The sequence below is a fragment of the Podarcis pityusensis genome (genome assembly GCF_964106645.2).
Source record: "Podarcis pityusensis genome assembly, chromosome: 8".
NCBI lineage: Eukaryota > Metazoa > Chordata > Lepidosauria > Squamata > Lacertidae > Podarcis > Podarcis pityusensis.
Genome location: NC_138033.1, coordinates 9,096,343 through 9,124,331, shown reverse-complemented (window position 1 = coordinate 9,124,331; position 27,989 = coordinate 9,096,343). Strand labels below are relative to the sequence as shown.

The 27,989-nt window shown below is 48.8% G+C and overlaps 1 protein-coding gene across 1 annotated transcript; it reads right to left on the bottom strand.

Annotated features, from left to right (window-relative positions):
* Positions 1–511: 511 nt before the first annotated feature.
* Positions 512–26,442, bottom strand: TGFB1 (transforming growth factor beta 1). Its single transcript, XM_081019075.1, has 7 exons — positions 25,232–26,442; positions 11,078–11,232; positions 9,932–10,058; positions 7,280–7,357; positions 3,882–4,032; positions 1,636–1,792; positions 512–846 (listed from the first exon to the last, which is right to left on the bottom strand). Exons 1-7 carry the CDS (start codon positions 25,617–25,619, stop codon positions 688–690), a joined length of 1,215 nt encoding a protein of 404 aa, XP_080875201.1. The 5' UTR covers positions 25,620–26,442; the 3' UTR covers positions 512–687.
* Between the last annotated feature and the right edge of the window lie 1,547 nt (positions 26,443–27,989).

Sequence of the window (27,989 nt, the reverse complement as noted above, 5' to 3'; positions counted from 1 at the left end):
TCCGCTCTGCCATCTTCCTGGGCATCCTTCAGGTGAGCCGGGCGTTGTCCAGCGACCCTGGCATTGTGCACTTTCGTACCGTCTGGAGGGCAGCAGTTCTGACCGACTGAAATCTTAACCCTGGCACCCTGCGCCCTTCGCTGCTTTTGACTCACTTTGCATTCCTCGACCAGAGCTAGAGAGTGTTTCAGATGCCCTGCCACGCCTCTCCTCCTGCCAGTGTTGGAAATTCAAGGGCCAGCTCATTTTTTCAACACATTCTTTATGGCAGGAAAATGTGGCTCTCTTTTTTTTCTTCTTCCTCCCCCACCGCAACTCCCATAAAATCGCAAATTATTGATTTGGGTACAGGGCAAGCCGGGTAGGGCAGCAGGGCAAGGAAGAGATAACCTCTTTAAATAATTCTCTCTTAATACACAAAGCAAAATAATTAAAAGGAATTGAAAGATTCTCAACGCCTGCCCCCGCAAAAACAAAAACACCCCATAAATTCACAAAATAATAATAAATTTCACCAAATGAGGGTTTTTATTGTTTTTGTTTTTTTGTTTTGGAAAAAGATTTTGTTAGAGGGGAAGGGGAGTCTGTGTCCCTCTCCAGTCCTGACTCCTTCCCCGCTCAGATTGATTTATTTTTTAATTCCAACTCGCCCAGAAGAGACATCCCAAGTCCACAAGTACTTTTCTCTCAGCTGCATTGACAGGATTTGACCACCATGTTGGAAAGCTGCTCCACCTTGGCTTGGCGGCCGACGTAGTACACAATCCCCAATGGCTCGAGCTCGTATGGGACACAGCAGGGCGTGGCTGAGGCAGATGGGTTGTGTTGGGTGTACAGAGACAGGACCTATCGAAACAAAATAAGAAAATACGTCTCTGGAAAGGTAACAAGGCGGATTGATCACCCTAGGGAGCGGGAGGCCAAGTTTTCAGGAAAGCAGAGGTCACGTTTATAATGGCTGCCAAGTTTCACTCATGGCACTGCACGAGTACCGTATTTTTCGCTCTATAAGACGCACCAGACCACAAGACGCACCTAGTTTTTGGAGGAGGAAAGCAAGAAAAAAAATATTCTGAAAGTCAGAAGCCAGAACAGCAAGAGGGATCGCTGCGCAGTGAAAGCAGCAATCCCTCTTGCTGTTCTGGCTTCTGGGATAGCTGCGCAGCCTGCATTCGCTCCATAAGACGCACACACATTTCCCCTTACTTTTTAGGAGGGAAAAAGTGAGTCTTATAGAGCAAAAAATACGGTCATTTTTATTGCAGCAAAGCACATCACAGGACAGTGGCATTTTCTGTCGTTGCTCCCGGCCTATCGAATGCCCTTCCCACCTGCCGTCCTCAAAGAATTGGCTACCAGTTGCTTCCAGATGCCTTGTAGACAGTTATATTTTTCCCCCAGGCTTTCTCTGACCCAGAAGAACAGTTCATTGCCGAATTCTGTCTTTGCATCTGTTTCTATGAAACCGTTCTGTTGCTTTCCTTTTGTATCCTGCTTTTGAGATTTTTTTAAAGCAGTTTTTGGAATGCTTCAGAACAAACCCCAAAGGAGGGTTGTGTGTGAGGAAGTGGGGTGAGATGCAAGAGTCAGAAGCCTTTTGGGAGAGGGGGGCTGAGGAGCTTTTTACGTCCTCACCTGGCTGTACTGAGTGTCCATGCTCCAGAGATAAGGGCAGGCACCCATGCATAAGTTGGCATAGTAGCCCTTGGGTTGGGAGATCCATCGCCACTTTAAGTCCTTGCGGAAGTCGATGTACAAGGGCCTCACGCAACATTTCTTCTCCTCTGGTGACCTGGAGCAGAAGAACCCAATAAGAGTTGAGAGAATAATAATAATAATTACAGTGGCACCTCAGGTTAAGTACTTAAATCGTTCCGGAGGTCCGTTCTTAACCTGAAACTGTTCTTAACCTGAAGCACCACTTCAGCTAATGGGGCCTCCCGCTGCTGCCGCGCCGCCGGAGCCCGATTTCTGTTCCTGAAGCAAAGTTCTTTTTATTTTTTTATTTATTTTAAGACTGGCAAACTGCCACATGCAGCGCCTTACTTGGATGTGTCTGGAGTCTTGGAAGCTTGACTACCCTACGTTCTCCTACAAATGGACCTTGAGCTTGTTTGGAGGTTCTAGCAGGGGAGCGCAGCTATCGTATACCCTTGACCGAAGAACGGTACACTCCTTCTATCTGGGATGGTCGTCCTCTTCCACCGAGCGCGCAGCTTCGGGAGGGACGCACATGGAGCGGTGAGGGAGGAAGGGGACACCCACCTAGCCAGCCAGATCAGCCGAATCAACCCTGGCGATCAATGGGGTGACAGATGTCGCAGCCAGATCGCCCTCACATCCCTGAAGCAAAGTTCTTAACCTGAGGTAATATTTCTGGGTTAGCAGAGTCTGTAACCTGAAGCGTATGTAACCTGAAGCGTATGTAACCCGAGGTACCACTGTATTATTATTATTATTTATTTATACCCCACCCATCTGGCTGGGTTTCCCCAGCCACTCTAATATTCCAACAGAATATTAAAAAACACGATAAAACATCAAACATTAAAAACTTCCCTAAACAGGACTGCCTTCAGATGTCTTCTAAAAATCAGATAGTTGTTTATTTCCTTGACATCTGGTGGGAGGGCGTTACACAGGGAGGGCGCCACTACCAAGAAGGCCCTCTGCTTGGTTCCCTGTAGCCTCACTTCTCGCAAGGAGGGAACTGCCAGAAGGCCCTCGGAGCTGGACCAAAGTGTCCGGGCAGAACGATGGGGGTGGAGACCTTTCTTTGGGTATACTGGGCCAAGGCTGTTTAGGAGTAAGGTTACCAAACGTCCTCGTTTCTACGGGACAGTCCCCGGATTTATAAATCAGTCTCCTATCATTTCCACTATCATTCCGACTGAAGTTGAAAAGTGTCCCTGGATTCATTGAAAAAAATCTGGTATCCTTAGTTTAGGGCTTTAAAGGTCAGCACCAACACTTTGAATTGTGCTCGGAAACGTACTGGGAGCCAATGTAGGTCTTTCAGGACCGGTGTTATATGGTTTCGGCGGCCACTCCCAGTCACCAGTCTAGCTGCCGCAAAACCACAGATCCTGAAACCCAGCCAGGAGCGCAGTGGGAAATTGATTCTGCTCCATGGCCCTTCTTCGTGTGCCTCCTCCTCCACAAGCGATCTGGAGCGTGGCAACACGAGAATGGGCCTTTTCTGTGGTGGCCCCATATGTGGGATTCTCTCTCCAGGTAGTCTCGCCTGGCACCTTACATATATTTAGGTGCCAGGCAAAAACATTCCTCTTCTCCCAGGCTAATTAAACTACCCATGGCCTTTTAAACTATGGACGCATTGTTGTTTTGGTTTGTTATTATGGTATTCATTTTTGTGTTTTTATATTGTAAACCACCCTGTGATCTTAGGATGAAGGACGGTCTCTAAATTTAATAAATATTGCTTTTGTTTGTTATCATGGTATTCATTTTTGTTTTGTTCATATTTTAAACCACCCTGTAAACTTAGGATGAAGGGCGGCCGATAAATTTAATAAATAATGATGACGAGGAGGATGTGTTTTTAGATTGTAAGCCTTAGGGCGGGGACTGCCTTAACGCTGATTTTTGTAAGAAGTCTTTTTGGCTAAAGAGCTGCATAGAAGTGCATTCATCCACTCATTCATGGAAGCATAGAGCTGTAGAGTTAGAAGGGACCTCAGCGGCCATCTAGTCCAACCCCCTGCAATGCAGGAATCTTTTTGCCTAACGTGGGGCTCAAACCCATGAACATCAGATTAAGAATCTCATGCTTTACCAGCTGAGCTGTCACCCCACTTTATAGCCCCAGAGGCTCTCAACAGCGAAAGAGTCCCCCACAAAAAACCCCAGAAGCCACTCACTGGCTGCAATACTCCATGCCTGCCGCTCGCTTTTGCCGGCGGTTTTGCAGGTGGTCTGCCCGCTCGGGGGGCATCGCCATCACCAGAAGATAGGGGGGCTGCTGTTTCGCCTGGCTGATCCCTTGCTGATCACCCCTCCTTAATTTGGTGCCTGGAAACAGACAAGAATTCGTTAGACGTGTCACACGGGCTTTATTTTGTTTTAAACCATCTGGATGCTGCCATATGTGAAACACCTTGTGGTGGCACCTTTAGTAAAGGACCCCTGACTATTAGGTCCAGTTGTGGCCGACTCTGGGGTTGCGGCGCTCATCTCGCTTTATCGGCCGAGGGAGCCGGCGTATAGCTTCCGGGTCCTGTGGCCAGCATGACTAAGCCGCTTCTGGCGAACCAGAGAACGCACGGAAACGCTGTTTACCTTCCCGCCGGAGCGGTACCTATTTATCTACTTGCACTTTGACGTGCTTTTGAACTGCTAGGTTGGCAGGAGCAGGGACCGAGCAACGGGAGCTCACCCCGTTGCGGGGATTCAAACTACCAATCTTCTGATCGGCAAGTCCTAGGCTCTGTGGTTTAACCCACAGCGCCACCCTTTAGAAGCGCATGAATAAAATAATAATAAGGGTGAAGGCGCTTTATAAATCACATCGATCAAATGTTTCCCCGAGTACCAGCTTCCGACGGCGTGGCTGGGGAACGGGAACTGGGCAGGCAGGGAAAATACCCTCCAGCGGCACTGACTGGAATGCCATTTACCACACCAGACTCTTCCTAGGCCAAAGCCCTCACTGACGCTGTTCCCATCCCCTAACCCTCCTTTTGGGAAGCGTTCTTGGTCTCCTGATCATTCCTCTTCCTTGTCTGGGTGGGGGCAGAGCTCTCAATGAACCGTTAAGCAAAATAAGCATGTGCTCAGGGCATCACAGAAATTTCCCATGGCCAGTTTTTCCCCCCCACATTAATGGCCACAAGCTGCTCAGCCGAGCGCTGGGTTTCTCAACGGAAGTCAATTAGAAATGCCAACAGGACGACTATGCAACAAAGCAAGCTGGGTGCCTTCTCTCTACTAAGTATAGATGCAGACGTGTTGCGCAAGATTAGCTTTGAGGATCTGACTGTGCCATTAGAAAAAGTCAGAGAGAGAAAAATTCAAATTTAAAGGAAGTGGAAGTCCACAAAAATAAACATTGTTTTCCATCTTACTGTGGGTTACTTGTTTCATCTCGGAAAATGAAATTTTACTTTGTGCTTTATTGTTGTTTATATTTCGAATTAGGTATATATGGGGGCACTAAAATCAGGAGGGCAGCTGCAGGTTGGGCGAAGGCTGTGCTGCCCGACCGACTTGGCTTGTTTCTTTCTGCCAGCAACCTTATGTGGTGCCCACCGGGATCAGGAATGTGTGGGGTTATGGGTGCGATTGTGGAGGAAGAGGGCATCCGAGGACCTTCAGATGCGCTGACTTCTCCGTTCCTTCCCACTCTGCTGCCCATGCTAGGATAGGTGATGGGAATTAAATGCTGAGGAGCAGGAAGTTAGCCTATCCCATCGGCCCACAAGTGGGAAGGCAGTCGTTCCTAAACTGCGCTGGAGGCTCCTGGGGGCCAAAAAGCAGCCATTTGCCAAAGAGGCTGCCCACCGCACCCCTGTGTGAGCCATAGAATCATAGAGTTGGAAGGGACCCCGGGGTCATCTAGCCCAACCCCCTGCAATGAAGGAATCTCAGCTAAAGCATCCATGACAGATGGCCATCCAACCTCTGAGAGTCCACAACCTTCCAATGGAGTCCGTTCCCCTGCCAAACAGCTCTTACTGTCAGAAAGTTCTTTCCTGATGTTTAGTTGGAATCTCCCTTCTTGTGACATGAAGCCATTGGTCCGAGTCCTACCCTCCAGAGCAGGGGTCGGCAAGGCTTACCGGCCATGGGCCGGATCACTCCCGCGGAGATCGTCTGTGGGCTGGACCGGCACAGCGCGACATCAGAAATCGCATCTGCGCATGCGCAGACACTGAAAATCGTGCCTGCGCAGATTTCTGGTACCTGCGAATGCGCAGATTCGATTTCCAGCATAATTCGGTGAGTCCCTGTGCCGTGCTCCACTGGTTTAGCGCAGCACGGGGGGGGGGACTCGCTGAGCAGGCAGCTCAGTTCAGGGGCAGCTCGTGGGGCGGTAAAACGGTCTTCGTGGGCCACATCTGGCCCATGGGCCGCATGCTGCCGACCCCTGCTCCAGAGTTACCCCTGTGCTTGCCTCCCTACAGCCAGATGCGTCCCCACAGCCCCAAAAACATGGGCACGGCAGGGATATGAGGCACCCTGAGAGAGGGGAAAAGGCCAACTCTTATGTTTGCTGTAAGTAAAGTGAGTCAGGTGCGCAGGTGTGAAACAACAGTGTTGCAGGGGAAAGTGCATTGAGGGAGGGAAGCGTTCTGAAATTCTGGAGCGTGCCAGCCGCCAGAAGCACGACAGAACCACCCTTTCTGCGATCCGATGGTGAAGCTGTTTGCTGTCAGCACGGCAGCCTATTTTTAGCTGACGAAACGCAGCGGGTGTGTGCTAGTTTGCGTGTGCAAGGGGTGTGTGTGTGTGTGTGTTGCGGGTGCTCGTGTTTCACGCTGCCCCCTAGAGGAGGTTCCCATCGAGCTGAATCATGTGACGAAAGTGTCGCCAGAACTGGCACGGCGCCCCCCCCACAACCCCACCCTGGGCAGAAGGTATGGCAGGTATGTGCGTCAGGAGGATGAGGAAGTTCTCTAGGCCCGATTCCCAGAAGGAGGCAAGTCTCATCCTGAAGGCGGAATCTGCCGAGCCTGCGCTTACCAGTTGTTGACAGGCAAGTGACGAGGGAGATGCCAGACAGGGACCGAAGACAGCCTTTGGCGGGGCCTGAGAGCATAAGAAAAGCCTGAAAGATCTGGCCTTGTTTCCCACCTCGTCCAGCAGCCTCCTGTTCTCATAGTGGCCGGACGGATGCCCGCAGGATCCGAGCGCAGGAGATCTCTCCCCTTCTGCGATTCACAACGACTGGTATTCAGAAACACTGCTGCCTCAAAGCGTGGAGGCAATTTATAGCCATCAGGGCTAGGAGCCATGGATCGCCTTCAAGGGTGAAGGATGGGCCATGAATTTAAATCAATAAATAAAGCTGGCACCACAGGCATTAGATGTAAACCCTACAACATAAGGACATTTCCTATTTCCCTGCATTTCAGGGGGTTGGGCTGGATGACCCCTGGGGTCCCTTCCAACTCTGCCCATTCTACGATTCTCACTTCCCTCCACAACTGACCCTCCATTTTTTGTCCCCCATTTTTCACTGGCAGCGCTGGCAGGGGAAACAGGGATGGAGAGCCGTCCCTGGAAAACCAGGACACTGACCCCATTCCTTAGCCCTTACCTTCAACTTCCACTTTCAGTTCCTCCACGCCGCTTTCACAGGTACAGTGGGAGCTGAGGCGAAATCTTCCCAGAGGCTCTGAAATACAAACAACGTGGATTTTGGGGTGCCGTGCTCATAGGCCCCAGCAGGAGCGGGGTAAGGATTTGAACCCGCAACCCTGGAGGCACACGCAACAGGGGCCCAAAGGTGAAGGCAGCTGTTTGCCACATTAAATCCAAGTGCGCCTTTCTTCTCCGGACGCCAGCCCATGTGTGTACGGAAGTTGGCTGCAGACAACGTCTGTTGGTTGCTCCTCCCCGACCCCCAATCTTTACACAAAGTTTTGGGTGTGTGATTAAGGAGGCTGCCTTTAAAAAAAAAAAGTGGCAAACACATAGATAGGAACATTAACATCTGTGACAGGAATCCAATCTGAAATTCCGTTCTAATGAGACTTCATTAGCATTTTAATACAAAATTCTCCCAATACACACAATTCCATGTGCAATTTTGTCCGACGTGCTTATTTCTGCCGAACGATTTCCACCTAATACGACACACTTTTTCCCCAAGCTGTTTTCAGCAATGTACCCACGCACTACGTCACACGAGCATATCAATCTATTTCTGCGATTGTTACTTGGCTGGGGAAACTGCCCTGCGAAATCTGGAGGAGTGCAAAATTTAAAACGACGGCGGCTGTGTTTTGGTCTGCGTGTTGTTTCTGAAAGCGCGAGGTTTTTTTTAATTATTTATTTGCATTCTGCCCTTTATCCCAAGAACTCAGGGTGGTAGGTGTGCCTTAATGCGAGCTCATCCTCCCCAAACATAAAGGCACTTACATAAAACTTCCGTGTGGTATCTTTAAGAAATATAGAGAATGGCGCTTGAAGCATGGCAAGATCTGAGCCTGTCTTTGATCTGTGGGCAGCCCAGCCCAACATGGAAGCTGGGCAGTGAGGCTGGCCCTCTCTTCAATATGACCCCCACCTTTCCTCTAAATCACCACACCCCCAATATTTCTCTACCCATTCCTGTCGTCACCTCTTCAACTTACTAAGGCAAAAAGGGGTTTGAGATCAGAGAGGGTGAGTTGCAGGTAGACGGCCACCCGGATGCAAGAAATTTAGTGCTTGCAGCATCACAATCCTTGCGTTCCTCTCCTCTCCTTTCAGTAGCAACCTGTGCAAAGAATGCAGCCGAGGAGTGGCGCATGGCAAGTGTGCCTGACGCATGTGCACTTTTGATCTGGCTCCTTCCAAAACACTGTGGCAGCGTGCCCAGGGCGTGGTGTGCCGACTCAGCGGATAGCGGCATTGTTTTGTTTTTTTCCACCCCCTTTTCTCCCCCTCTCACCTCCGGCACAAAGGCAAAGCAGGGAGAGGTTGCCCCACAATTCTAGTCCCTGGCACTGCCTTGGAGGAGCAGCTAGGACTTAGAGGCAACTAAGTTTGTTCTGGGTATAAGCTTTCGTGTGCATGCACACTGCACACAAAAGCTTATACCCAGAACAAACTTAGTTGGTCTCTAAGGTCTACTGGACAATTTTTTAATTTATTTCGACTACGTCAGACCAACACGGCTACCTACCTGAATCTGGAAGAAGAGATGTCTATCAGTGGATGAGCTTGCACATAACGTTCAACCCACGGTTTCCTTCCACCATGGTTTGTTCAACAAATCACACGTCATCTAACAGGCTAGTTTGTGTGAAAGCTGGCTGCTACTGCCAGACATGTGCTATACCAGGGATAGTCAATGTGGGGCCTTCCAGATGTCGTTAGACTACAACTCCCATCAGCCACACCAGCATTGTCAGTGGTCATGGATGATGGGACTTGTAGCCCTACAACGCTTGGCGTCTTTTTCTGTTGCTCTTAAAAGCAGAGACATCACCTGGCCGACAAAGGTCCGTACAGTTAAAGCTATGGTTTTCCCAGTAGTGATGTATGGAAATGAGAGCTGGACCATAACGAAGGCTGATCGCCGAAGAATTGATGCTTTTGAATTATGGTGCTGGAGGAGACTCTTGAGAGTCCCATGGACTGCAAGAAGATCAAACCTATCCATTCTGAAGGAAATCAGCCCTGAGTGCTCACTGGAAGGACAGATCCTGAAGCTGAGGCTCCAAGACTTTGGCCACCTCATGAGAGGAGAAGACTCCCTGGAAAAGACCCTGATGGTGGGAAAGATTGAGGGCACAAGGAGAAGGGGACGGCAGAGGACGAGATGGCTGGACAGAGTTCTTGAAGCTGCCAGCATGAGTTTGACCAAACTGCAGGAGGCAGTGGAAGACAGGAGTGCCTGGCATGCTCTGGTCCATGGGGTCACAAAGAGTCGGACACGGCTAAACGACTAAACAACAACAATGCCTTTGTAACCCGGCAGGTGTCTGGGATCGAGGGTCCAAACAAACCATAGTTCAGCAAGGCTGTTGTTTGGACGTGCTAAAGGTGGCATGGTTTGCGAGTCAACAACAAACTTGGCAGAGAACTAACTGTGGTTATTCCGGCGGGCTAGGCTCAGTTCTTCCAACAAACCCCTAGTTAACCATTGTCCTCTTTTGTCACACATCCTGTTCTTCCTCTCCCCCAAGCGAATTACTCTTTCCAGCTGCCATCAACTCTCGGACCCTGCCCCGCTCACACCTTTAGGTACTTCCTGGCTTACCTGTGCTTCCAAGCCACTGCCGGAGGACGGAGGTGACGTCAAACGAAAGCCACTCCTTCTCGTTCTTCACCTTCACCATACGCCCATCCATGTAGTACCAAGTGCTGTTGATCGAGTGGATCTGCTCCTGGACGGAAAGGGTAAGTGTAAACAAGGCAGTCTCTCCATCTCCGACATAAGACCCAGAGTGGTTCATTGTCCGACAGAACGATGTGCTGAAGCACTTCGCAGTCAAATGCTACGCTTAATTCTTAGTTCAAGGTTCCAGTTATTGGGGCAGAACTGGAAAACAGGGGCAACATCTGCAGAAGACCTAGGGGAACCATGAAGTGGGCATTCAGTCCCTCCAAATTCTATGTCAATATTAGAAGGCAAACAATCCTGTCCTGGATCCTGTTTGGGACTTAATATGAATAAAGGATCCTTAGAAATAATCCACAGAAGCTGTCCTCTAAATCAAGGATCGTCCCTGGGTGTGAATACGAGAATGCCTCTGAGCATATGCCAAGAGATTAATAATAATAATAATAATAATAATAATAATAATAATAATAATAATTTATTTATACCCCGCCCAGCTGGCTGGGTTTCCCCAGCCACTCTGGGCGGCTTCCAACAGAATATTAAAATACAATAACCTTTTAAACATTAAAAGCTTCCCTAAACATTCCTAGATTCCTGTTCCCTCGCTACAGACACCTCTTCCCCACAATATTTTGATTTCTGCAGCTGAAATACTCCAGACTAATGCAGGCAAACAAATACATACTTTTTCTTTTCTTTTCTTGGCAAATGAACATAATTTGCATAAATGTGCCTTCGTTTTGATTTCAAAATCAGAAATTTCAATTTCTTCCCACCCCGCCACCCTCATTCTCAGGGATAGAATGCAAGCAATATTGTCCCTGCTCTTGTTTGGGGTTTAATACGAATGAATGATCGTTAGCAATGATCCAGGGGCTTGTCTTTGAAATCAGCTGTTGTCCCTGGGTGCAAATAAAATAATGCCTCTGAGCATATGCCGAGAAATTTCCTCTTTCCACCCACGAATAACCATAAGCATCTCCAAACAGTCTGAACAGTTTCCAGGCGAGAGGGTACAACTTGTGGGCATCTTTGAACTCCGATAGCATTTTCCCATCGTACCTGGTAAAGCTCCAATCGCTGATCCTGAACCGTTCCAGAGATGCGCATTCTCAGTTCAGCACGGTACAGCAGACTGGAGTCATGAAGGGTTTTCCGGATTTGTGATAAGTTGAACCCAAAGAAGACAGAGTAGGGTGTCTTTGGTATGTAGCCTTCTGCATAAAGAGAATAGGAGAGGAGTCTTGAGTTGTTTTGTGTTTGTTTGTGCTGGTTCTATTTCAAACACGACCAAATTATGTATTTCTTCCTTTGGAAGGTGTCAAGAGAATATAAGCTTTGCAAGAGCTTCAGGCGACGTCTGAACTCCCCGGCAACCCGATTAATGTCCCAGCAAGAGTTGAGCTGCAAATCGCTGAATGTTAGGAATTTACAAACGAAATGAAAAACAGAACTTACAATTGGAATGGAAAACAAAACTGAGCTTTGGAGGGTCACAGGGCTGCTGGATTCGGACACCATAAACACACTTGCTCAGAGAGTAAGTCCCAATGAAGACAACAAAACTGACTCCTCAGTAGGGATGCGCAATTATGTCCGTTTTGGTTCCTCTCAGTTTTATAATCTTTGGTTTTCCACATTTCCACAGGGATTTGCGATATATATCTATCTATATATACCGTATTTTTCTGTGTATAAGACTAGGTTTTTTTAACCAAAAAATTAGGTTTAAAATTGGGACTAGTCTTATACACGGGTAGTGCTGAGGGATGTTTTCTTAATTTGGAGTCCCCCAAAATAGGAGCCGTCTTATACACGGGGCGTCTTATAGAAAGATAAATACGGTACGTCCCCATGGAAATTCACCAGCATTTCCCTCCGGATACACGTACTTTTGTGTGCAGTTTTGCCTAACGCTCACATTTTTGCAAAGCAATTTTCACAGACGTAGGCGTTTGATATGCAAACTCCACCTCTGTATATGCATTTTTTGTTCCGATTACTCAGGTGGAGAACTGCACCGCAAAATTCAGAGCACTGCGAATTTCAAAGGACAGCTGAATTTCGATGCAGGTATTGTTTCAGAAGGGGACACGGGTGGCGCTGTGGTCTAAACCACAGAGCCTAGGGCTTGCCAATCAGAAGGTCAGCGGTTTGAATCCCCGCGATGCAGTGAGCTCCTGTTGCTCGGTCCCTGCTCCTGCCAACCTAGCAGTTTGAAAGCACATAAAAGTGCAAGTAGATAAATAGGTACCGCTCCAGCGGGAAGGTAAACGGTGTTTCCGTGCGCTGCTCTGGTTCACCAGAAGCGGCTTAGTCATGCTGGCCACATGACCCAGAAGCTGTACGCCGGCTCCCTCGGCCAATAAAGCGAGATGAGCGCTGCAACCCCAGAGTTGGTCACGACTGGACCGAACGGTCAGGGGTCCCTTTACCTATTGTTTCAGAAAGTGTGGATTAGGGAAGTTCACCTTTAAATGCAGACTGAACAGACTTCAGAGTAAACATGCACCAAATCCTGCTGTACCCCTATTTCTGTGGGAGAAAGTTTCTTTGCGTATATGTTCAACTTATATGTCTGTGCAATGTGTAAGGATACAGGCACTCATCTTGCGTTAGGGTTTAAGGACTCTGACGCAAGCCATTTTCTTTTTCTTTTACTTTTAATGCTTCATTGAGATTAAAAAGCAAACAAACAGTCATCAAATGAATACAGTGGTACCTCGGGTTAAGTACTTATTTCGTTCTGGAGGTCCGTTCTTAACCTGAAACTGTTCTCAACCTGAAGCACCATTTTACCTAATGAGGCCTCCTGCTGCTGCCGAGGTACTATTTCTGGGTTAGTGGAGTTTGTAACCTGAAGCGTATGTAACCTGAAGCATATGTAACCTGAGGTACAACTGTAATACACCTTGCGAAAAATTAACTTACTTTCTTCTTACGTAATTTCTATAGAGACTTCTATAGAAGTCTTTCTATAGAGACTATCCGCAACGTATTTGATATACCGCACTCTTCATTTTCAATCATAAGGTAAAGGAACCCCTGACCGTTAGGTCCAGTCGTGACCGACTCTGGGGTTGCGGCGCTCATCTCGCTTTACTGGCCGAGGGAGCCGGTGTACAGCTTCAGGGTCATGTGGCCAGCATGACTAAGCCACTTCTGGCGAACCAGAGCAGCGTACGGAAACGCCGTTCACCTTCCCGCTGGAGCGGTACCTATTTATCTACTTGCACTTTGACGTGCTTTCGAACTGCTAGGTTGGCAGGAGCAGGGACCGAACAACGGGAGCTCACCCCGTCGCGGGCATCTGCAGTCCCCTACATTTTCAATCGTAGTATATCACAATTGTCTTATTTCCCTAAGGTTTCCTACTATTCCGCAAACCATTTTCAAATGCTCCCACATTCAACAGAAACCTACCTGCAAGTAAAGCAAAGGAAGAGGAAGCTGGATCCAGAAACATTCTAATCCAGCCCTCTGGAAGTTCTCCTTTATGAAGAGGAGCAATTGAAACTAATGACATTTTAATTTATTTATTTTTGCTGGCTGGCATTGACTTTTGATGCCTCTCATTTGGCGCGTCCTCACCCCTCAGGCTATAGGACCTTCTGCCCTTGCCTGTTCCAATGACATGTAGATATCCTAAGTTATCACATGGTTGCCAACTGACCAGGGGAGAGAGAAAAACCAAGATTAGACTGCTTCTATGCCCTTATAAATCACTTGATGCATGGAAATCAGCAGGGACAAGCTTTTTTGCCTCATGCAGATAAGCATCAGCACCTGCCGACACCTGCGAAGCAAGTGGCAAGTTAAAAAGCACAGGAGCATGGGCTGGATAAAAAAGTTGGCAACCTCATCCTCCACACCCTACCACTCTTCTTTGCAGCTATGCCAAACTCCAGCCCAGGTTCCCTGGCAGGATTCTGTTGCCTCTGGAGGGTCAAATTTCGGAAGTATGTGAGAGTGGAGTCAATTAATAGCGATGGGCAATCCGAAACGCCAGAGGGGACTGCTTGGGTGGATCCCAGGTTTCTCCTTCCAGATCTCCAGGAAGACGCCACATCCTAATGCGTACATCAATAACAGAAACAAAAGCCAAACAGGAGCTCTGGAAACCTGCTTGTAAATGCATTTCTTATTTAAATCCCACACCAGCCTTTGTCAACTTCATAAGTTTTGGACTACAATTCTCATTCACCCAAGCCTTAGGAGTTATAGGCAAAAACATCTGCAGTGGCGAAGGCTGCCCTATGACCACTGCCTCTGTAAGGGCCTCCTCATGCTTTGCCATGACTCAGGAATGGCTAACTGCATATTTCCGCGTCAAGTGCAACTTCAGAAACAATTTCAGCCTGCTACGTAGAATTATCCTTCTCCCCATTTCACAGATCCTGGGACTGAGGGGGAGCAAGGTTGCTACACTGCAAGGAGACCTTGCTCCTTTATACATAGGAATCCGGTCCTCTGTGTGTTTAAAACAGTAAAGGGACCCCTGACCGTTAGGTCCAGTCGCAGACGACTCTGGGGTTGCGGCGCTCATCTCGCTTTACTGGCCGAGGGAGCCGGCGTACAGCTTCCGGGTCATGTGGCCAGCAAGACTAAGCCGCTTCTGGCGAACCAGAGCAGCGCACGGAAACACCGTTTACCTTCCCACCGGAGTGGTACCTATTTATCTACTTGCATTTTGACGTGCTTTTGAACTGCTAGGTGGGCAGGAGCAGGGACCGAGTAATGGGAGCTCACCCTGTTGCGGGGATTCGAACCGCCAACCTTCTGATCGGCAAGCCCTAGGCTCTGTGGTTTAGACCACAGCGCCACCCGCATCCCTCTGTGTGTTTAGTCAGAAGTAAATTCTGCGCTAAATTGACTGGGACTTCCATTCCAGAGTTTAAAAGCAAAGGGATGTAAAGTGCTGCTTTTAATTTCCTTAGGGGCTTCCTAACTTTCTTCCCATAACCTGGCCGCGGCTTTCCTAGTAAGGTCGGTTAAGAGAGAGAAAAGGATGCTTTGGCCATCTAGCGAGTTTCCATCCGAGAACCAGGGCTCTCTGGTTCAGCTCCAGCCCTCTGCAGGCTTTCTCTCTCTCTCTCTGAAAGCGAACGGCCACAGGCCACAGACACACCCCAAAACGAAGCCCCATATTTGCAGCCGTCTGACACTGACACAGCATCTATTTATGGTACAGGAAGAGTCTATTTTTAAGCTTCTCTTCCTCGCAGGATCAAAGAAGCTTTGACTCCAGCTCCTCATCCCATCTTGTCCCACATACATGGTCAAATCAGCTGCCCTGCATGTTCCCATCTCCAGGACAAAGACTGTGATGTTTAAGGGGAACACTCCCTTTCTTCTTCATCATTCCACCCCCTTAAAAAAATAGAGAGAGAGCATGCAGTGCTTGGCAAAGGAGAATGCCCAGGGTATGCCCATTGTGCATTTAAGTGAACGTGGAGTTCAGAGCAAGAGTTGGGGGAAGGAGAGAGACGTTTGATAGCTGCATGGCAAGCAGAAATTCTTGTTTTGGGGAAACTTTTCCCAGGCGCCCTGTCTCACGGTTTCTCCTGGTTCTACGGCCCGCATCTCTTTCTTGCGCCATTAACAGCAGGCTGGCAAGCAGAAATTTAGTTAATTTAGCAAACAGAAATGTTAAGATTTTCCTGGCCTGGAAATGCAAGTAGGGAGGGAAAGTTTCGCTTGCTTAATTCCTGTCTGCATGTTAGGATGATGCTTTCTTTAATTTTTAAATATCTGCTGGTATGGCTGTGTACGCAGCATCTTTTTAAAGCACATTCAAAGACCATTCCTCCCCCTGAAAAATAAAAATAAAAATCATGGGAACTGTAGTTTACCTCTGCACAGGGTTCCAATTCCAAGCACCCTTAGCAAACTATAACTCCCAGGATTATTTGGGGGGGGAGGTATATGCTTTGAATGTGCTTTAAAGGTATGGTGCATATGCTACTACTCATTTGCTGTTTCCCATTTGAAAGGGTAAGAATTAAATGTTATTATTTAAAATTTATCAGCAACAAAGGCAAAGGAGGAGGGGCCTAAGCTTCCGAAGAAGAAATGAAGGTAGTCTTCTCTGTTTCTATCCCACCTCCTGATCAAATAAGCACTCATAGCAGATCACAAAACATTAAACATACAGCGAAGAACTTGCGATTCTCTATCACTAGCCATCATTGCTGGGTTGTCAACCGACTAGGGGGGTGGAAAAGCTTAGTGGCAGACCTGTAGCAATCTGTAGAAATCGACAGCCGAATCTTTTCACTGGTGTGGAGATAAAATAGTACTACCTGATAAGGTCTGAAAATCAAGGTGCCCTGAAAAGTCCAAGAGTTTTAGGGTGGCAAAGAGAAAGGAGGCAGCTGATGATGCTATTAAAAGTAAAAACCTGGTCCTAGTTCTTTCGAAAGACGTATACACACCCTAAACTTGACTCATCTTGAAGAACCAGGAATCAAACCTGGCTATCGTCGGCCATAATTTTTGCATCTCCCTGCCATTTCGCTCCCCACCTCCTCAAAGTTTTCTCTTTTCTGCACCTTCCAGCTAAGATTTCATTTCACGCACCTGAGGAAGTGGGCTTGAGTCCACAAAACCTCGTGCCACAGTACATTGTATGATAGTCTTTAAGATGGCCCAAGACCCTTCGAGTCTAACTTGGGGTACCTCAGTGGAAAGTCCTCAGCACCCCCCCCCCGAGTCTCAGCGCTACTCCAACAGCAGTATTCAGAAGAAACCTGACTGTCAGACTTCCACTTCCCTTCTTCAAAGTTTGGTGCAGTCAACGCTTTTCGTTTCCACATGACTCTTGCGGAGGGAGGCTGTGGTCTCTTGTAAATTGAGGATTTATGTTTTACAGCTGCAAAGACAGAGATAAGGCTGTCTCCATTGAACAGCCCCAGCTTATCGGGCTAAGGAAATTCCCAAGCTATTTTGGGACTTTTCAGTGTTACATCTCCAGAGATAAGAGGATGAGATCGGTTTCTATCTACTGTCCTTGTGACCTTGTGAGTGGTTCATGGTGTCTGTCAGCCTCAGTTTCCCTCAGCTGTAAAATGGGGATAAGACTATGGAGCCCTGAATGGCGTTCCTAGGCAGCCTCCTCCCATAAAAACCAGCAAACTCACCAAGATAATCAATAGAGACTGGGTGGCTATCAGAAATGGCCTCCTCTGTCATCTTTTGGATTTATCCATATTTAATCTCTGCCTGTAGGGTTTATAGCTCTGTGGCTACTGCTGTTGATCTCTTGCAGTGCATTCCTAACCATTTCTACTCCGAATGTGTGCTGCTGAACTCAGTTCATTTGCACTGGCTTAGGTTTGTTTGTTAAGCCACTTTGGAGGCGAAGCACTAAAAGGCTGCATATAGGTTTCTCATGTAAACAGGGAGGCAAGGGTTTCGCATTCCATAAATCCAGATACTCCCGGTGCTTCTGTATCCGGAAGAAGGATCTGGCAATAGGAACATAATAAGAGCTATTCTAGATCAGGCCATAGACCATCTGTTCCAGCATCTTCCAAGCAGGGCCTACTTGTGCTATCCTGCAACTGAATGAATGAATTTACTTTATTACGGTCACAGGCCAGCATAATTCCTGCAGCTGGTCTTCTGCTTCTGTCTAATCTTCTGTTAAAGCCAGCCATGTTGATGCCCACTGTAACATCACATGGGAGCAAATTCCTCGTGGCGTTTTCATTCTCGGGGCACTTTCTTTATAACTTATTTAGAATTTGGGGTCGGTGCAGGATTTCAAGCCTATTTCATCATTGCAAAGTGGCAGAGTGGGTGCAATTTTCTATCCTGCAAGCATTTTCTGCAGCCCGCAATTCCTGACCTCCATGAAGTCTTCCCCTGGGTTTTGACTGACGCATGGGCACCCAGGAAGGGGGCAGACCATGGGACCAGCAATATATAGAATGAAAAGACACTCATGAACCCCTCTGTGCCACCTCAGAAGGAAAAGTCCTTGCATCGAGAACCCTGCACCACACCTGAGAGTTTCACTGGGAGCCTTCTCTCCCCTCTGATAATTTTAAAGCGTCGTTCCTCGTTAACTGATGCAGAATGGTTGGGGGAAATAAAGAGGTGTTTGCATTGAATTTTCAGCACAATTCTAGTGTTAGGCCGCTGCCACAGGCCAGGAAGCGGCAGGACCAGGAAAGAAGCAGACCACAGAAGGGAGTAAGCCGGACCGCTAGCAGAAGTTGGTTACTTAGGGGGCCATTCTTCCCGTAGGGAAAGGCCCCGGGGGAGCCAGGCTCCAGTCTGCCCACCTGCTTAAACTTTCCACGTGGATCAACTGTTCAGTCACGCTGGGGAAATGTGGGTGGCTTGACTTCTGTCGAAACAGGGAAGTCAGGCTACCTCTCCACCCGCCCCCAGAGCCTTCTGCCGTTGTTTGTTTTGCCAACTGCCCTGGTCGGAAACTAGCAATTCCCCCTGTTCCAAGGGGCTGTTTGAAGGACAGATACTCTGCAGAAACTTCCAGGCGTGCTATTTTATCATCACACCAGGCTCTTTCGGGGGGGAGGGGGCAGAGGGGAGGACGCAATTCACCAGAAACGGATCCCTAGCATAGGAATCGGCAGCTGGCAGCCTCTGAACCAAATGAGGTGCTCAGAGCACACGACGTGCCAACCAAATGGGCAGAGGAAGGGCACGGAATGGCCCCTGTGTCCACAGGTGGGAGGTGGGTCAGGATCTCCGCACTGCAGAAAAAAAATCCAGGGCATGATGATACTGGGATGGGGAAGCTGCAGCATCCGAAGAAGTGTGCATGCACACAATAGCTCACACCAATAACAAGCATAGTTGGTCTCTAAGGTGCTACTGGAAGGAATTTTTTTATACTGTGGTCCTCTAGTTGTTGGTGAGCTCCAGTCCCCATCAGTGCCAGCCAGCATATCTGACAGTGAAGAATGATGGGAGTTGCAGGGCAACAGATTCCTGGCCACTTTTCTAAACCATGTTCATAGTATGATGGGTGACATGCAACAGGAGTTCAGTGGGGGCTCGTTCCCGCTTTCTGTCTACTGGAGGATGGGGTAGAAATAGATTCAAATAAATATATCAAATAGACAAAACACATCTGGGATAGCTCCGTCAGTGGAGCATGAGACCCTTAATCTCAGGGTCGTGGGTTCAAGCCCTACGTGGGGCAAAAAGATCCCTGCATGGCAGGGGGTTGGACTAGATGACCGCTGAGGTCCCTTCCAACTCTACCATTCTATGCTTCTGTGAATATATGAATGAATGAATGCACTTCTATGCAGCTCTGTAGCAGACTCTTCCAACTCTATGATTCTCTGATTTCCAGTGAAAAGAGGGTTGAATCCAAAGTAGTGTTAAGTCACTCGTTTCCTTAGCACAAGGCTTTCTGCTTGTACAGTGGGGACCGTCTCCCCTCTCCTCCCCGTGTCGTCCCCCCCAATAAATCTGCGTGGGATTCCCCCCACCTTCTGAAGCTGGTTTTGGGAGGGCGTGCCTGTGTTCAGTTGCACCAGCGTAAATCCTCGTGCTAACGGAACAAGGACACTTGTATGCCACTCTCAGTCTTGAGATGGAAAACCCACAAGTTCTCACAACCAACGCCAGCTATCCTGCGAGTGCCGCAGCCAAAAGCAGCCCCCCCCCCGCAAAAATGCCATATGTCCTTGGTCAGCAACTACAAAAGAAGTTCAGAATTGCCACACCAGATCAGACCAAAGGTTCATTGAGTCTTGCACCCAGCGGTTGCATCAGCAGACAGACAGCTGTTTCTCGGAAGACTGCGGGACATGCAAGCCATAGTCCTCCCTGGCACCCAGCATTTAGAGATATACTGAATCTGAACTGGAGGTTCTATGGAGCTATCGGGGCTCATAACCACCGAGAGACCTATGTTCCATAAATCTAATTCCCTTTTAAAAGTGTTCGAACCTGCAGCCATCACCACACCTTATGGATTCCATAAACAGAACTGTCCCAGATCTATTGCAAATTCAGTCACTGGGTGAACTTGAGTTCCAACATGCATAATCTCCCAAGCCTCTGTTGCTGGGGCAGGAAACCTGCAGCCCTACAGATCTTGTCAGACTACAACTCCCATCATCCCTGACCGTGACTGGCCAGAGTTTACTATGAGATGGATTCCCAAAACATCTGGAGGGCCACCCCTGGTTTAAAACACTGCAGAAGCTGAACTGAACTGGAGCTTCTACTCTTACTCCAGAAAAGGCTCCTTCACCTTTAAGATTTATGTGAAAGAAACCCCAAATAGGTTCAGCTTCTCCCATCACTGCAGAACAACAAGAAAAGCTTCTACGCAAATCTAAAACATGCAGGAGTCTTCTTACAGCCTCAGATGCTAAGCGGGTAGGCATGAACCTCCATATACTTCTGGTTAAGATACAATGGTACCTCGGGTTAAGTACTTAATTCGTTCTGGAGGTCCATTCTTAACCTGAAACTGTTCTTAACCTGAAGCACCACTTTAGCCAATGGGGCCTCCTGCTGCCGCCGCGCTGCCGGACCATGATTTCTGTTCTCATCCTGAAGCGAAGATCTTAACCTGAAGCACTATTTCTGGGTTAGCGGAGGCTGTAACCTGAAGCGTATGTAACCTGAAGCGTATGTAACCCGAGGTACCACTGTACAAAGAATAAATAAAAGGGGAAAGGCCATAATTTTCATGCCTCAGAGCTTTTGCTTCCACCCAAATGACAGAAAGCTGGGCAGGATTTATCCAGCAACATAACACGACCATTTGCATCGGTGGATTTTGGAATGAACTTGTTAAAACCTTTTTTTCCGACTGGCTTGTGCTTTCAACAGCGGCCCGACCTGAGCAGCTGCGCTGGGGAAGAGGCAGCAATTACCCTGTTCCGAGGAAAGGGGATTTTGCGTTGGCCAGGCAAGGAGGTCCCAAACGCCTCCTTGCCAAGAACGACTGGCACGTTCTGGCACTATCCTGGGCTGCCATCTTATCTCCCAGAGACTACACAAAACGTACAAGTTCCCGCCTCTGCCTGCGGGCCCAAGTTCCGTTTCGGCAGCGTGCCAGCCACTCCCAGGCACGTAATTACACCCCAAACAAGCTTGAGACGGCTGCTCCCTGGGTGGATGCGGGATCCTCTGATCCAAGGGAAAGATCCGATCTTTGCAGATTCGGGCCTCTTCAGACCTGCTGCCAACACCACCACCCCTCCTGGGCCTGCGCATCTCCCTACATTTTTTTTTTCTTTTAAAGCATATATCTTTTGTCTCCTGTCTCCCCCCCCCCCCAAAAAAAGACCCCACCCAGCTTCAGGCATCTGTTGGTGCGTTCAGGTGGCTCATTTTTTCCACACGAGGAGCAAACTTCTGTAAAAGGTAGGAAGGAAAGAAACAAGAGTTCTGCTCTTCCCAGCAAGGGTTGCGGAAATCCCAGTATAGCTAGGAGTTAGGGCTTCCTGGGTGCAAATGCCCAGTTTGCCAACTTTTTCCTGCTGGTCCTGCCTCTGCGCCCTTAACAACAGCTGTTGGATGCTAAGAGCTGTTTGACAGCGAAAAGGACTCCCTCAAAAGGTGGTTTCTCCTTCCCTGGAGAAGGAAGAGTAATATTACCACTCTATTCTGCCTTGGTCAGACCACAGGCTGAGACCCTCCCTGCCCGCGGACTGTCTCGCCAGAGTGGTGCATGCTCTGGTTATCTCCCGCCTGGACTACTGCAATGCGCTCTACGTGGGGCTACCATTGAAGGTGACCCGGAAACTACAACTAATCCAGAATGTGGCAGCTAGACTGGTGACTGGGAGCGGCCGCCGAGACCACATAACACCGGTCTTGAAAGACCTACATTGGCTCCCAGTATGTTTCCGAGCACAATTCAAAGTGCTGGTGTTGACCTTTAAAGCCCTAAACGGCCTCAGTACAGTATACCTTAAGAAGCGTCTCCACCCCCATTGTTCAGCCTGGACACTGAGATCCAGTGCTGAAGACCTTCTGGTGGTTCCCTCCCTGCGAGAAGCTAAGCTACAGGGAACCAGGCAGAGGGCCTTCTCAGTAGTGGCGTCCTCCCTGTGGAACGCCCTCCCACCAGATGTTAAGGAAATAAACAACTACCTGACATTTAGAAGACATCTGAAGGCAGCCCTTCAGGGAAGTTTTTAATGTGTGACATTTTAATGTATTTTTAATCTTTGTTGGAAGTTGCCCAGAGTGGCTGGGGAAACCCAGCCAGATGGGCAGGGTACAAATAATAAATTACTATTACTATTACACTTGGGAGTACTGTGTCCAATTCTGGGCACCACACTTTAAGAGGGATGTTGACAAGCTGGAAAGTGGGCAGAGGAGGGCAACCAAGATGATCAAAGGTCTGGAAACCAGGCCTTATGAGGAATGGTTGAAGGAGCTGGGTATGTTTAGCCTGGAAAAGAGGAGACTGAGAGGAGATATGATAGCCATCGTCAAATATCTTAAGGGCTGCCACATAGAAGATGGAGCATGCTTGTTTTCTCCTGCTCTGGAGGGTAGGACTCGAACCAGTGGCTTCAAGCTACAAGAAAGGAGATTCCGACTAAACATTCAGAAAAATACTTTCTGACAGTAAGAGCTGTTCGGCCGGGGAACAGACTCCCACGAGAGGCGGTGGACTCGCCTTCCTTGGAGATATTTTTAAACAGAGGTTGGGTGGCCATCTATCATGCTTTAGCTGAGATTCCCGCATTGCAGGGGGTCAGACTAGATGACCCTCGGGTCCCTTCGAACTCTTAAGATTCTACGATTCCATGAGTTGACCAGGCGAAAACTTTTCTGGCGTGGAGGCAGTGATGCGAGAAAACTGCTTCCTGCTGTATGTTTGTGTGTGTGTGGAGTCAAGCTTGCTGTGGAAGTCCCAGGAGCGGGGGCGGGGGGGGGGGAGTAGCAGCCAATCCCGAGGTGAAAGCAAAGGACCCCTGCTTGAATTTTCGAAACGGAATTTGCAAACTTTGACCTGTCCGCAGCTGTGCGGTAGCATTGCAACACGTTGACCAGCAAGGGGCCTTCAGGGAGAAGTGGCGAAGGCAACTCTGAAACCGGGGGGGTTGCTGGGTCGTTTTTGCCGGAAATCGCAAGATCCGATTGACCAAACTCCTTTTTCACTGCCCCCTCCCCGCCAACTCCATCCCCACCCCCCCAGGGGGAAAGCTGATTTTTGCACACACACATACAATTTCCTCCCATCCTCAGAGGACTTCTCACGGGTGCCTGGCTTCACAGAGCGCCTGCCGACACAGCTATAACATGACAGCCTGGATCCTCGTGCAAAGAGAAAGGAAGTGGAAACTAGAGGCAATGGCTTTCTCTCTCTCTCTCTCTCTCTCTCTCTCTCTCTCTCTCTCTCTCAGAAGCCAACAACAGCAGCTAAGAGGCAGAAACGATACAACCTTAATCCGCATTAAGACCATACCGGTTCTAATCACGACACTACTCACCTGCCTTAAACCTGCTCCTAAAAAATCCTAATTGAGTCCTCTCTTTTTTTAACACCAAAGTTCCCATCTGGGAGAATGGCTTATTTATAACTTCCGAGTATGTACAGAGTCCACTTCTCGTGTGGCCAAATGCCGGCAGCTTTCCCGTCCCCTCCCTACCCTCCACCCCAAACTTCTGGAATTAAAAGCATGGATGTAAACCTAGGCTGTTTAAGAATAAGTTTATAGTTTATAGAGTGGGTCTGTCCAACCCCAGTGTTGTCTGGCTGCAGACTGTAGGAGCTGCAGTTCCGGGTCTCAGTTAGAGGTCAGTTCCCAGTCTGGTTTCCTGGGGTCCAGTGGGGGGGGGGCGGCTTCTCTGCCTTTTCCCCACTGAACTAGGTGCCCCTCTTCTGTCCCTGATGAAACTGTGCTCTGGCTAGCAGCCAGTACTGTCAGCTCAAAAGGCAGCAAATTCTGGATCCTGCCTGGTCCCACTGCCCCAGACTGACTGACCGAGTTCTGCCCGCCCCAGTTTCCTGAAATAATAATATATTTTTAAAAAAATGCCAACCCCGTATCAAGGGCCGGTCCTCATCATGGATACCTTGGCATGTGGTGGTTGCAATGATCAGATCAACGCATGCCAACTTCCAGCGGCTGCTGCCGCTGCCTCCCTGGGACCAGGCAGCTGGGTAAGCATCTCCTGCCATGTCCAGAACTAGTAACAGCTTCTCTGCTCTTGGTTTTATTTCCTTTGTGCAATTTCCTTGCACCCTTTGTCACATTAGGTTTGCGCCCAGCTCTGTGCCTTTAAGAGCCTGGCCTGCAGAACTTTTAAGAGGCAAAACACTTCCCACTGTTTTTCAGGAAAAGCTTCACCTTTTGAATTTCCACCTGCCGGGATGCTGCACAGGAGCAGGGCTGGAATAAAAAGGTGGCCACCTTAGGGGAAATCCCTTTGCCACAAGGCATTGGTGGTAAGTCCTGAAGAATTAAATAAGCTTCCAGGTTTTAGGGTCAAAGGTAAAATTATCCCATTAGAGGCGCTGCTTATCCTTTTCCAGTTTGTATCAACATCTTAGGAACGCGCGAACCTCTCACCCCTCTTCCCAAACCCCTTCTTCATCTCATATTCTCTGGAGATATTTATTGCCATTTTACACATGGAACGCTTAAAAAAAAAAAGGGTCTTGCTTAAACTCTGGGTGCGAATCCTGCTCCAATGCATCGCTAAACCTAAGTGCAAAGTAACAAACATTTCCTTCTCTCTCTCTCGTTCTTTAAATTAACCTTTTTACTATAAATCAATATTAGGAGGCCTGGGAAACAGCAGTGGGTGGCCTGGGGCAAGCCACTGCCCCAAGGCCATCCATCAGTGCCTCTCAGCCCTTTATAGCAGCTTGCAAGGTGCTCAGCGACCCCCGCCCCCCGCTATTTTTGAAGTCTCAGGCAATGAAATACCTGGCAGGTGCCCCGAGTTTGCCAGCGGGTCGCACCTTACCCCGGCCTAACCTTTGAGTCGGTTGCCAGCTTCCTAAATTGGCCCTGCGCCTCTGCCTAACAGCTGAGAAATCAAAGGGCTGAGGACTTTCCCTTTGAGTGGGGGGAGATTTCCCCCCACTGAATTTCTGTATGTCACCCTGTTCCTAAAGGAATAGGAGCAGGGTCGGGGGGTGTGTGTGTGACACCAACCTAGCCCTGGTTCCTCGGCCTGCTCTAACCAGTAGACCTCATGGCCTGCCCTCCTAGATACAAACACCCCCTTTCTCTCCCATGGTCTCACCGTGGTTCGGGGGAAGCATGTTGAACCTGTGCACCTCCTTGGCGTAGTACTCTTCCTGGGGGGTCTCCTTGGGGTCTTCCGCCGTCATTTCCCGGATGACTTCCAGGGTGCTGTTGTACAGAGCCACAATGTCTTCGGGCAGCACCCGCGAGTCGGGGTCTTCCACCTCGGGCGGGCTGGTCAGCTTGAGCTTGCTGAGGATCTGGCCCCGGATGGCCTCGATCCGCTTGCGCTTCATCATATCCATGTCCAGAGTTTTGCAAGTGGAGAAGGCAAGAGCCACGCAGAGGTGCTCCAGCGCCAGGAGCAGGAGGAAGAGCCAGCCAGCGGCCCGCGAACACCCAGAAAGACTCTGCCAGCCGCAGGCTCTCAAAACCAACATCTTCATGATTTCTCCACCCCCTTGTCGCTTCTGCTCTCGGTGCCAAAAAGGAGCGGTGGGGAAAGCAAGACGAAGGGCGGAAGAAGAAGAGCCGCACTAGTTTCTTGCAGTTTTCTCAGTACTTTCCCTGCATCTGACAAAGTAGGCTGTTTCCTACAGAAGCCCCACTCACCGTCGAGTCCCTCAAGTATAAAGAGACGGTTTCAGATTCGAACCGGTTTCAGATCTGCGAACCGTCTCCAAAGTCTGCCGGTTTTCAAAAGTGGAGGAGACTCACCTTGCGCTTGGCAGAGCCTCGAAGCAGCCCATGTGCCTGGCAATTCGGAGGGTGCCCACGTTCAGCCTTGGCGCCCGGCCGTGGCAGCCCGAATGCCCATTGCCGGGGAGGTTGAGGCTCTGTCTGCAACCGGTTTTTGGCAGGGCGAGCCACTCAAGAGGTTGCCAAGAAGTGCTTGGATCTGCCCGGGATGTGGCTGGCTGCAAAAGACGTGGGCCAAATCCGGTGTCACGACTGGGGCATCCCGAGGCGATTGCGCTCCTCCGTCAAGATCGCTGCTGCCGCCGCCGCTCTCCCTGGAGCCAGCTGGCCTTTCTGTCTTCCTTGCCAGGAAAGGCTGTAATTTCACCACTCCTGTTGGGACTTGCTGGCTGCAGGGCTTGGAGGTTTTTAAAGCCGTCTTTTTGCCTCTCCCCAGCGACAGCTCCACCCAGGAAGTGAAGGAGGGGGTGTGCACTGCTGTATATATAACTCCTTCGCTGGGGAGCAAGGCAGCTGGACAGCTACTGTGGCAAAAGCCGGAGAACTTTTCTTTTATTCTGCCTTGCTCCTCCGCTTCTCTTTCCTCCTTCCCCTTGCGGCTGAGGCAACTGCCTCTCCCTGGAAAAGAGAAGAGCGGCAAAAACATTTATTCACACACGCACAGGACTAAAGTAAAGACTAAACACACCACCCACAGCCTCACACTGTCATTTCTTATTTTATTTTTATTTTTCTTATTTTATTTTTTATATAAAAATTTTCTTTTCATTTCATTTCTTATTTTATTTTTAATATAAATTTTTATTAGTTTTTTAACATATCATTTTCAACAGTAATTAAACATACTTTTACATCCTATTCAATTTTTTTATTTTATAAAAGGGTATTACAGAAGATTCGGCGGCCACATTCGTGGCTCCTTACTCCTTGCTTCGGTTCCCAAGACCCTTGTCTGGAACTTATACTTTCAAAGATAGCTCAGTGAGGAGAGCACAAGACTCTTAAACTCAGGGTCATGGGTTCGAATCCCATGTGGGCAAAATGATGCCTGCATTGCAGGGGGTTGGACTAGATGACCCCTGGGACCCGAAATCTACAGTTTGGGGAAGTGTCCTCCTCTTTATTCCTCTGGCAGGTGAGGACTATTTGTGGCTCCTCAGGTTCTGAGGGGAATGAGTCCTTTTCTTAATTGCTGGAAGCCCCTAAAAAATCCAACTCCAGTCATTTATACATTATCACGGAGGAGCCTTTTAGGTTCTTATTTTCTTCCTGTTTCTATATCTGGGTTTAATGTTTGTTCCTGTAAGTTACTTTGAGTCATTGCCACAGAAATTTACATAGCCAAAGCTAAGCAGGTCTCGGCCTACGTAGGGCCTGATCAGGAGACTGACACCAATGCCTTAAGTTTCCTGAATCAAGAGTGAAATGATAATAATTGCAAAAACAAAGATTGGTCCGTGACAGGGGAGGAGTCATAGCATCCTAGAATCGTAGGGTTGGGACCCCGAGGGTCATCCAGTCCAACCCCCTGCAATGCAGGAATCGTTTTGCCCAACGTGGGGCCTGAACCCACAACCCTGAGATTAAGAGTCTCGTGCTCCACTGACGGAGCTATCCCAGATGCGTTTTGTCTATTTGATATATTTATTTGAATCTATTTCTACCCCATCCTCCAGTAGACAGAAAGTGGGAAAGACCCCCCACTGAACTCCTGTTGCATATCACCCATCATACTATGAACATGGTTTAGAAAAGTGGCCAGGAATCTGTTGCCCTGCAGGTCCCATCATTCTTCACTGTCAGATATGCTGGCTGGCACTGATGGGGACTGGAGCTCACCAACAACTAGAGGACCACAGTATAAAAAATTCCTTCCAGTAGCACCTTAGAGACCAACTATGCTTGTTATTGGTGTGAGCTATTGTGTGCATGCACACTTCTTCGGATGTTGCAGCTTCCCCATCCCAGTATCATCATGCCCTGGATTTTTTTTCTGCAGTGCTGAGATCCTGACCCACCTCCCACCTGTGGACACAGGGGCCATTCCATCCTGACCCACCTCCCACCTGTGGACACAGGGGCCATTCCGTGCCCTTCCTCTGCCCATTTGGTTGGCA

Bases quoted from the DNA above. Each gene is read 5' to 3' on its own strand.
- TGFB1 (XM_081019075.1), bottom strand. From the start codon at position 25,619: ATGAAGATGTTGGTTTTGAGAGCCTGCGGCTGGCAGAGTCTTTCTGGG. The intron at 1,793-3,881 runs GTGAGTGGCTTC...CTTCTGCTCCAG, and splicing joins GGCATGGAGTATTGCAGCCA to GTCACCAGAGGAGAAGAAAT. The intron at 847-1,635 runs GTGAGGACGTAA...TTGTTTCGATAG, and splicing joins TGGACACTCAGTACAGCCAG to GTCCTGTCTCTGTACACCCA.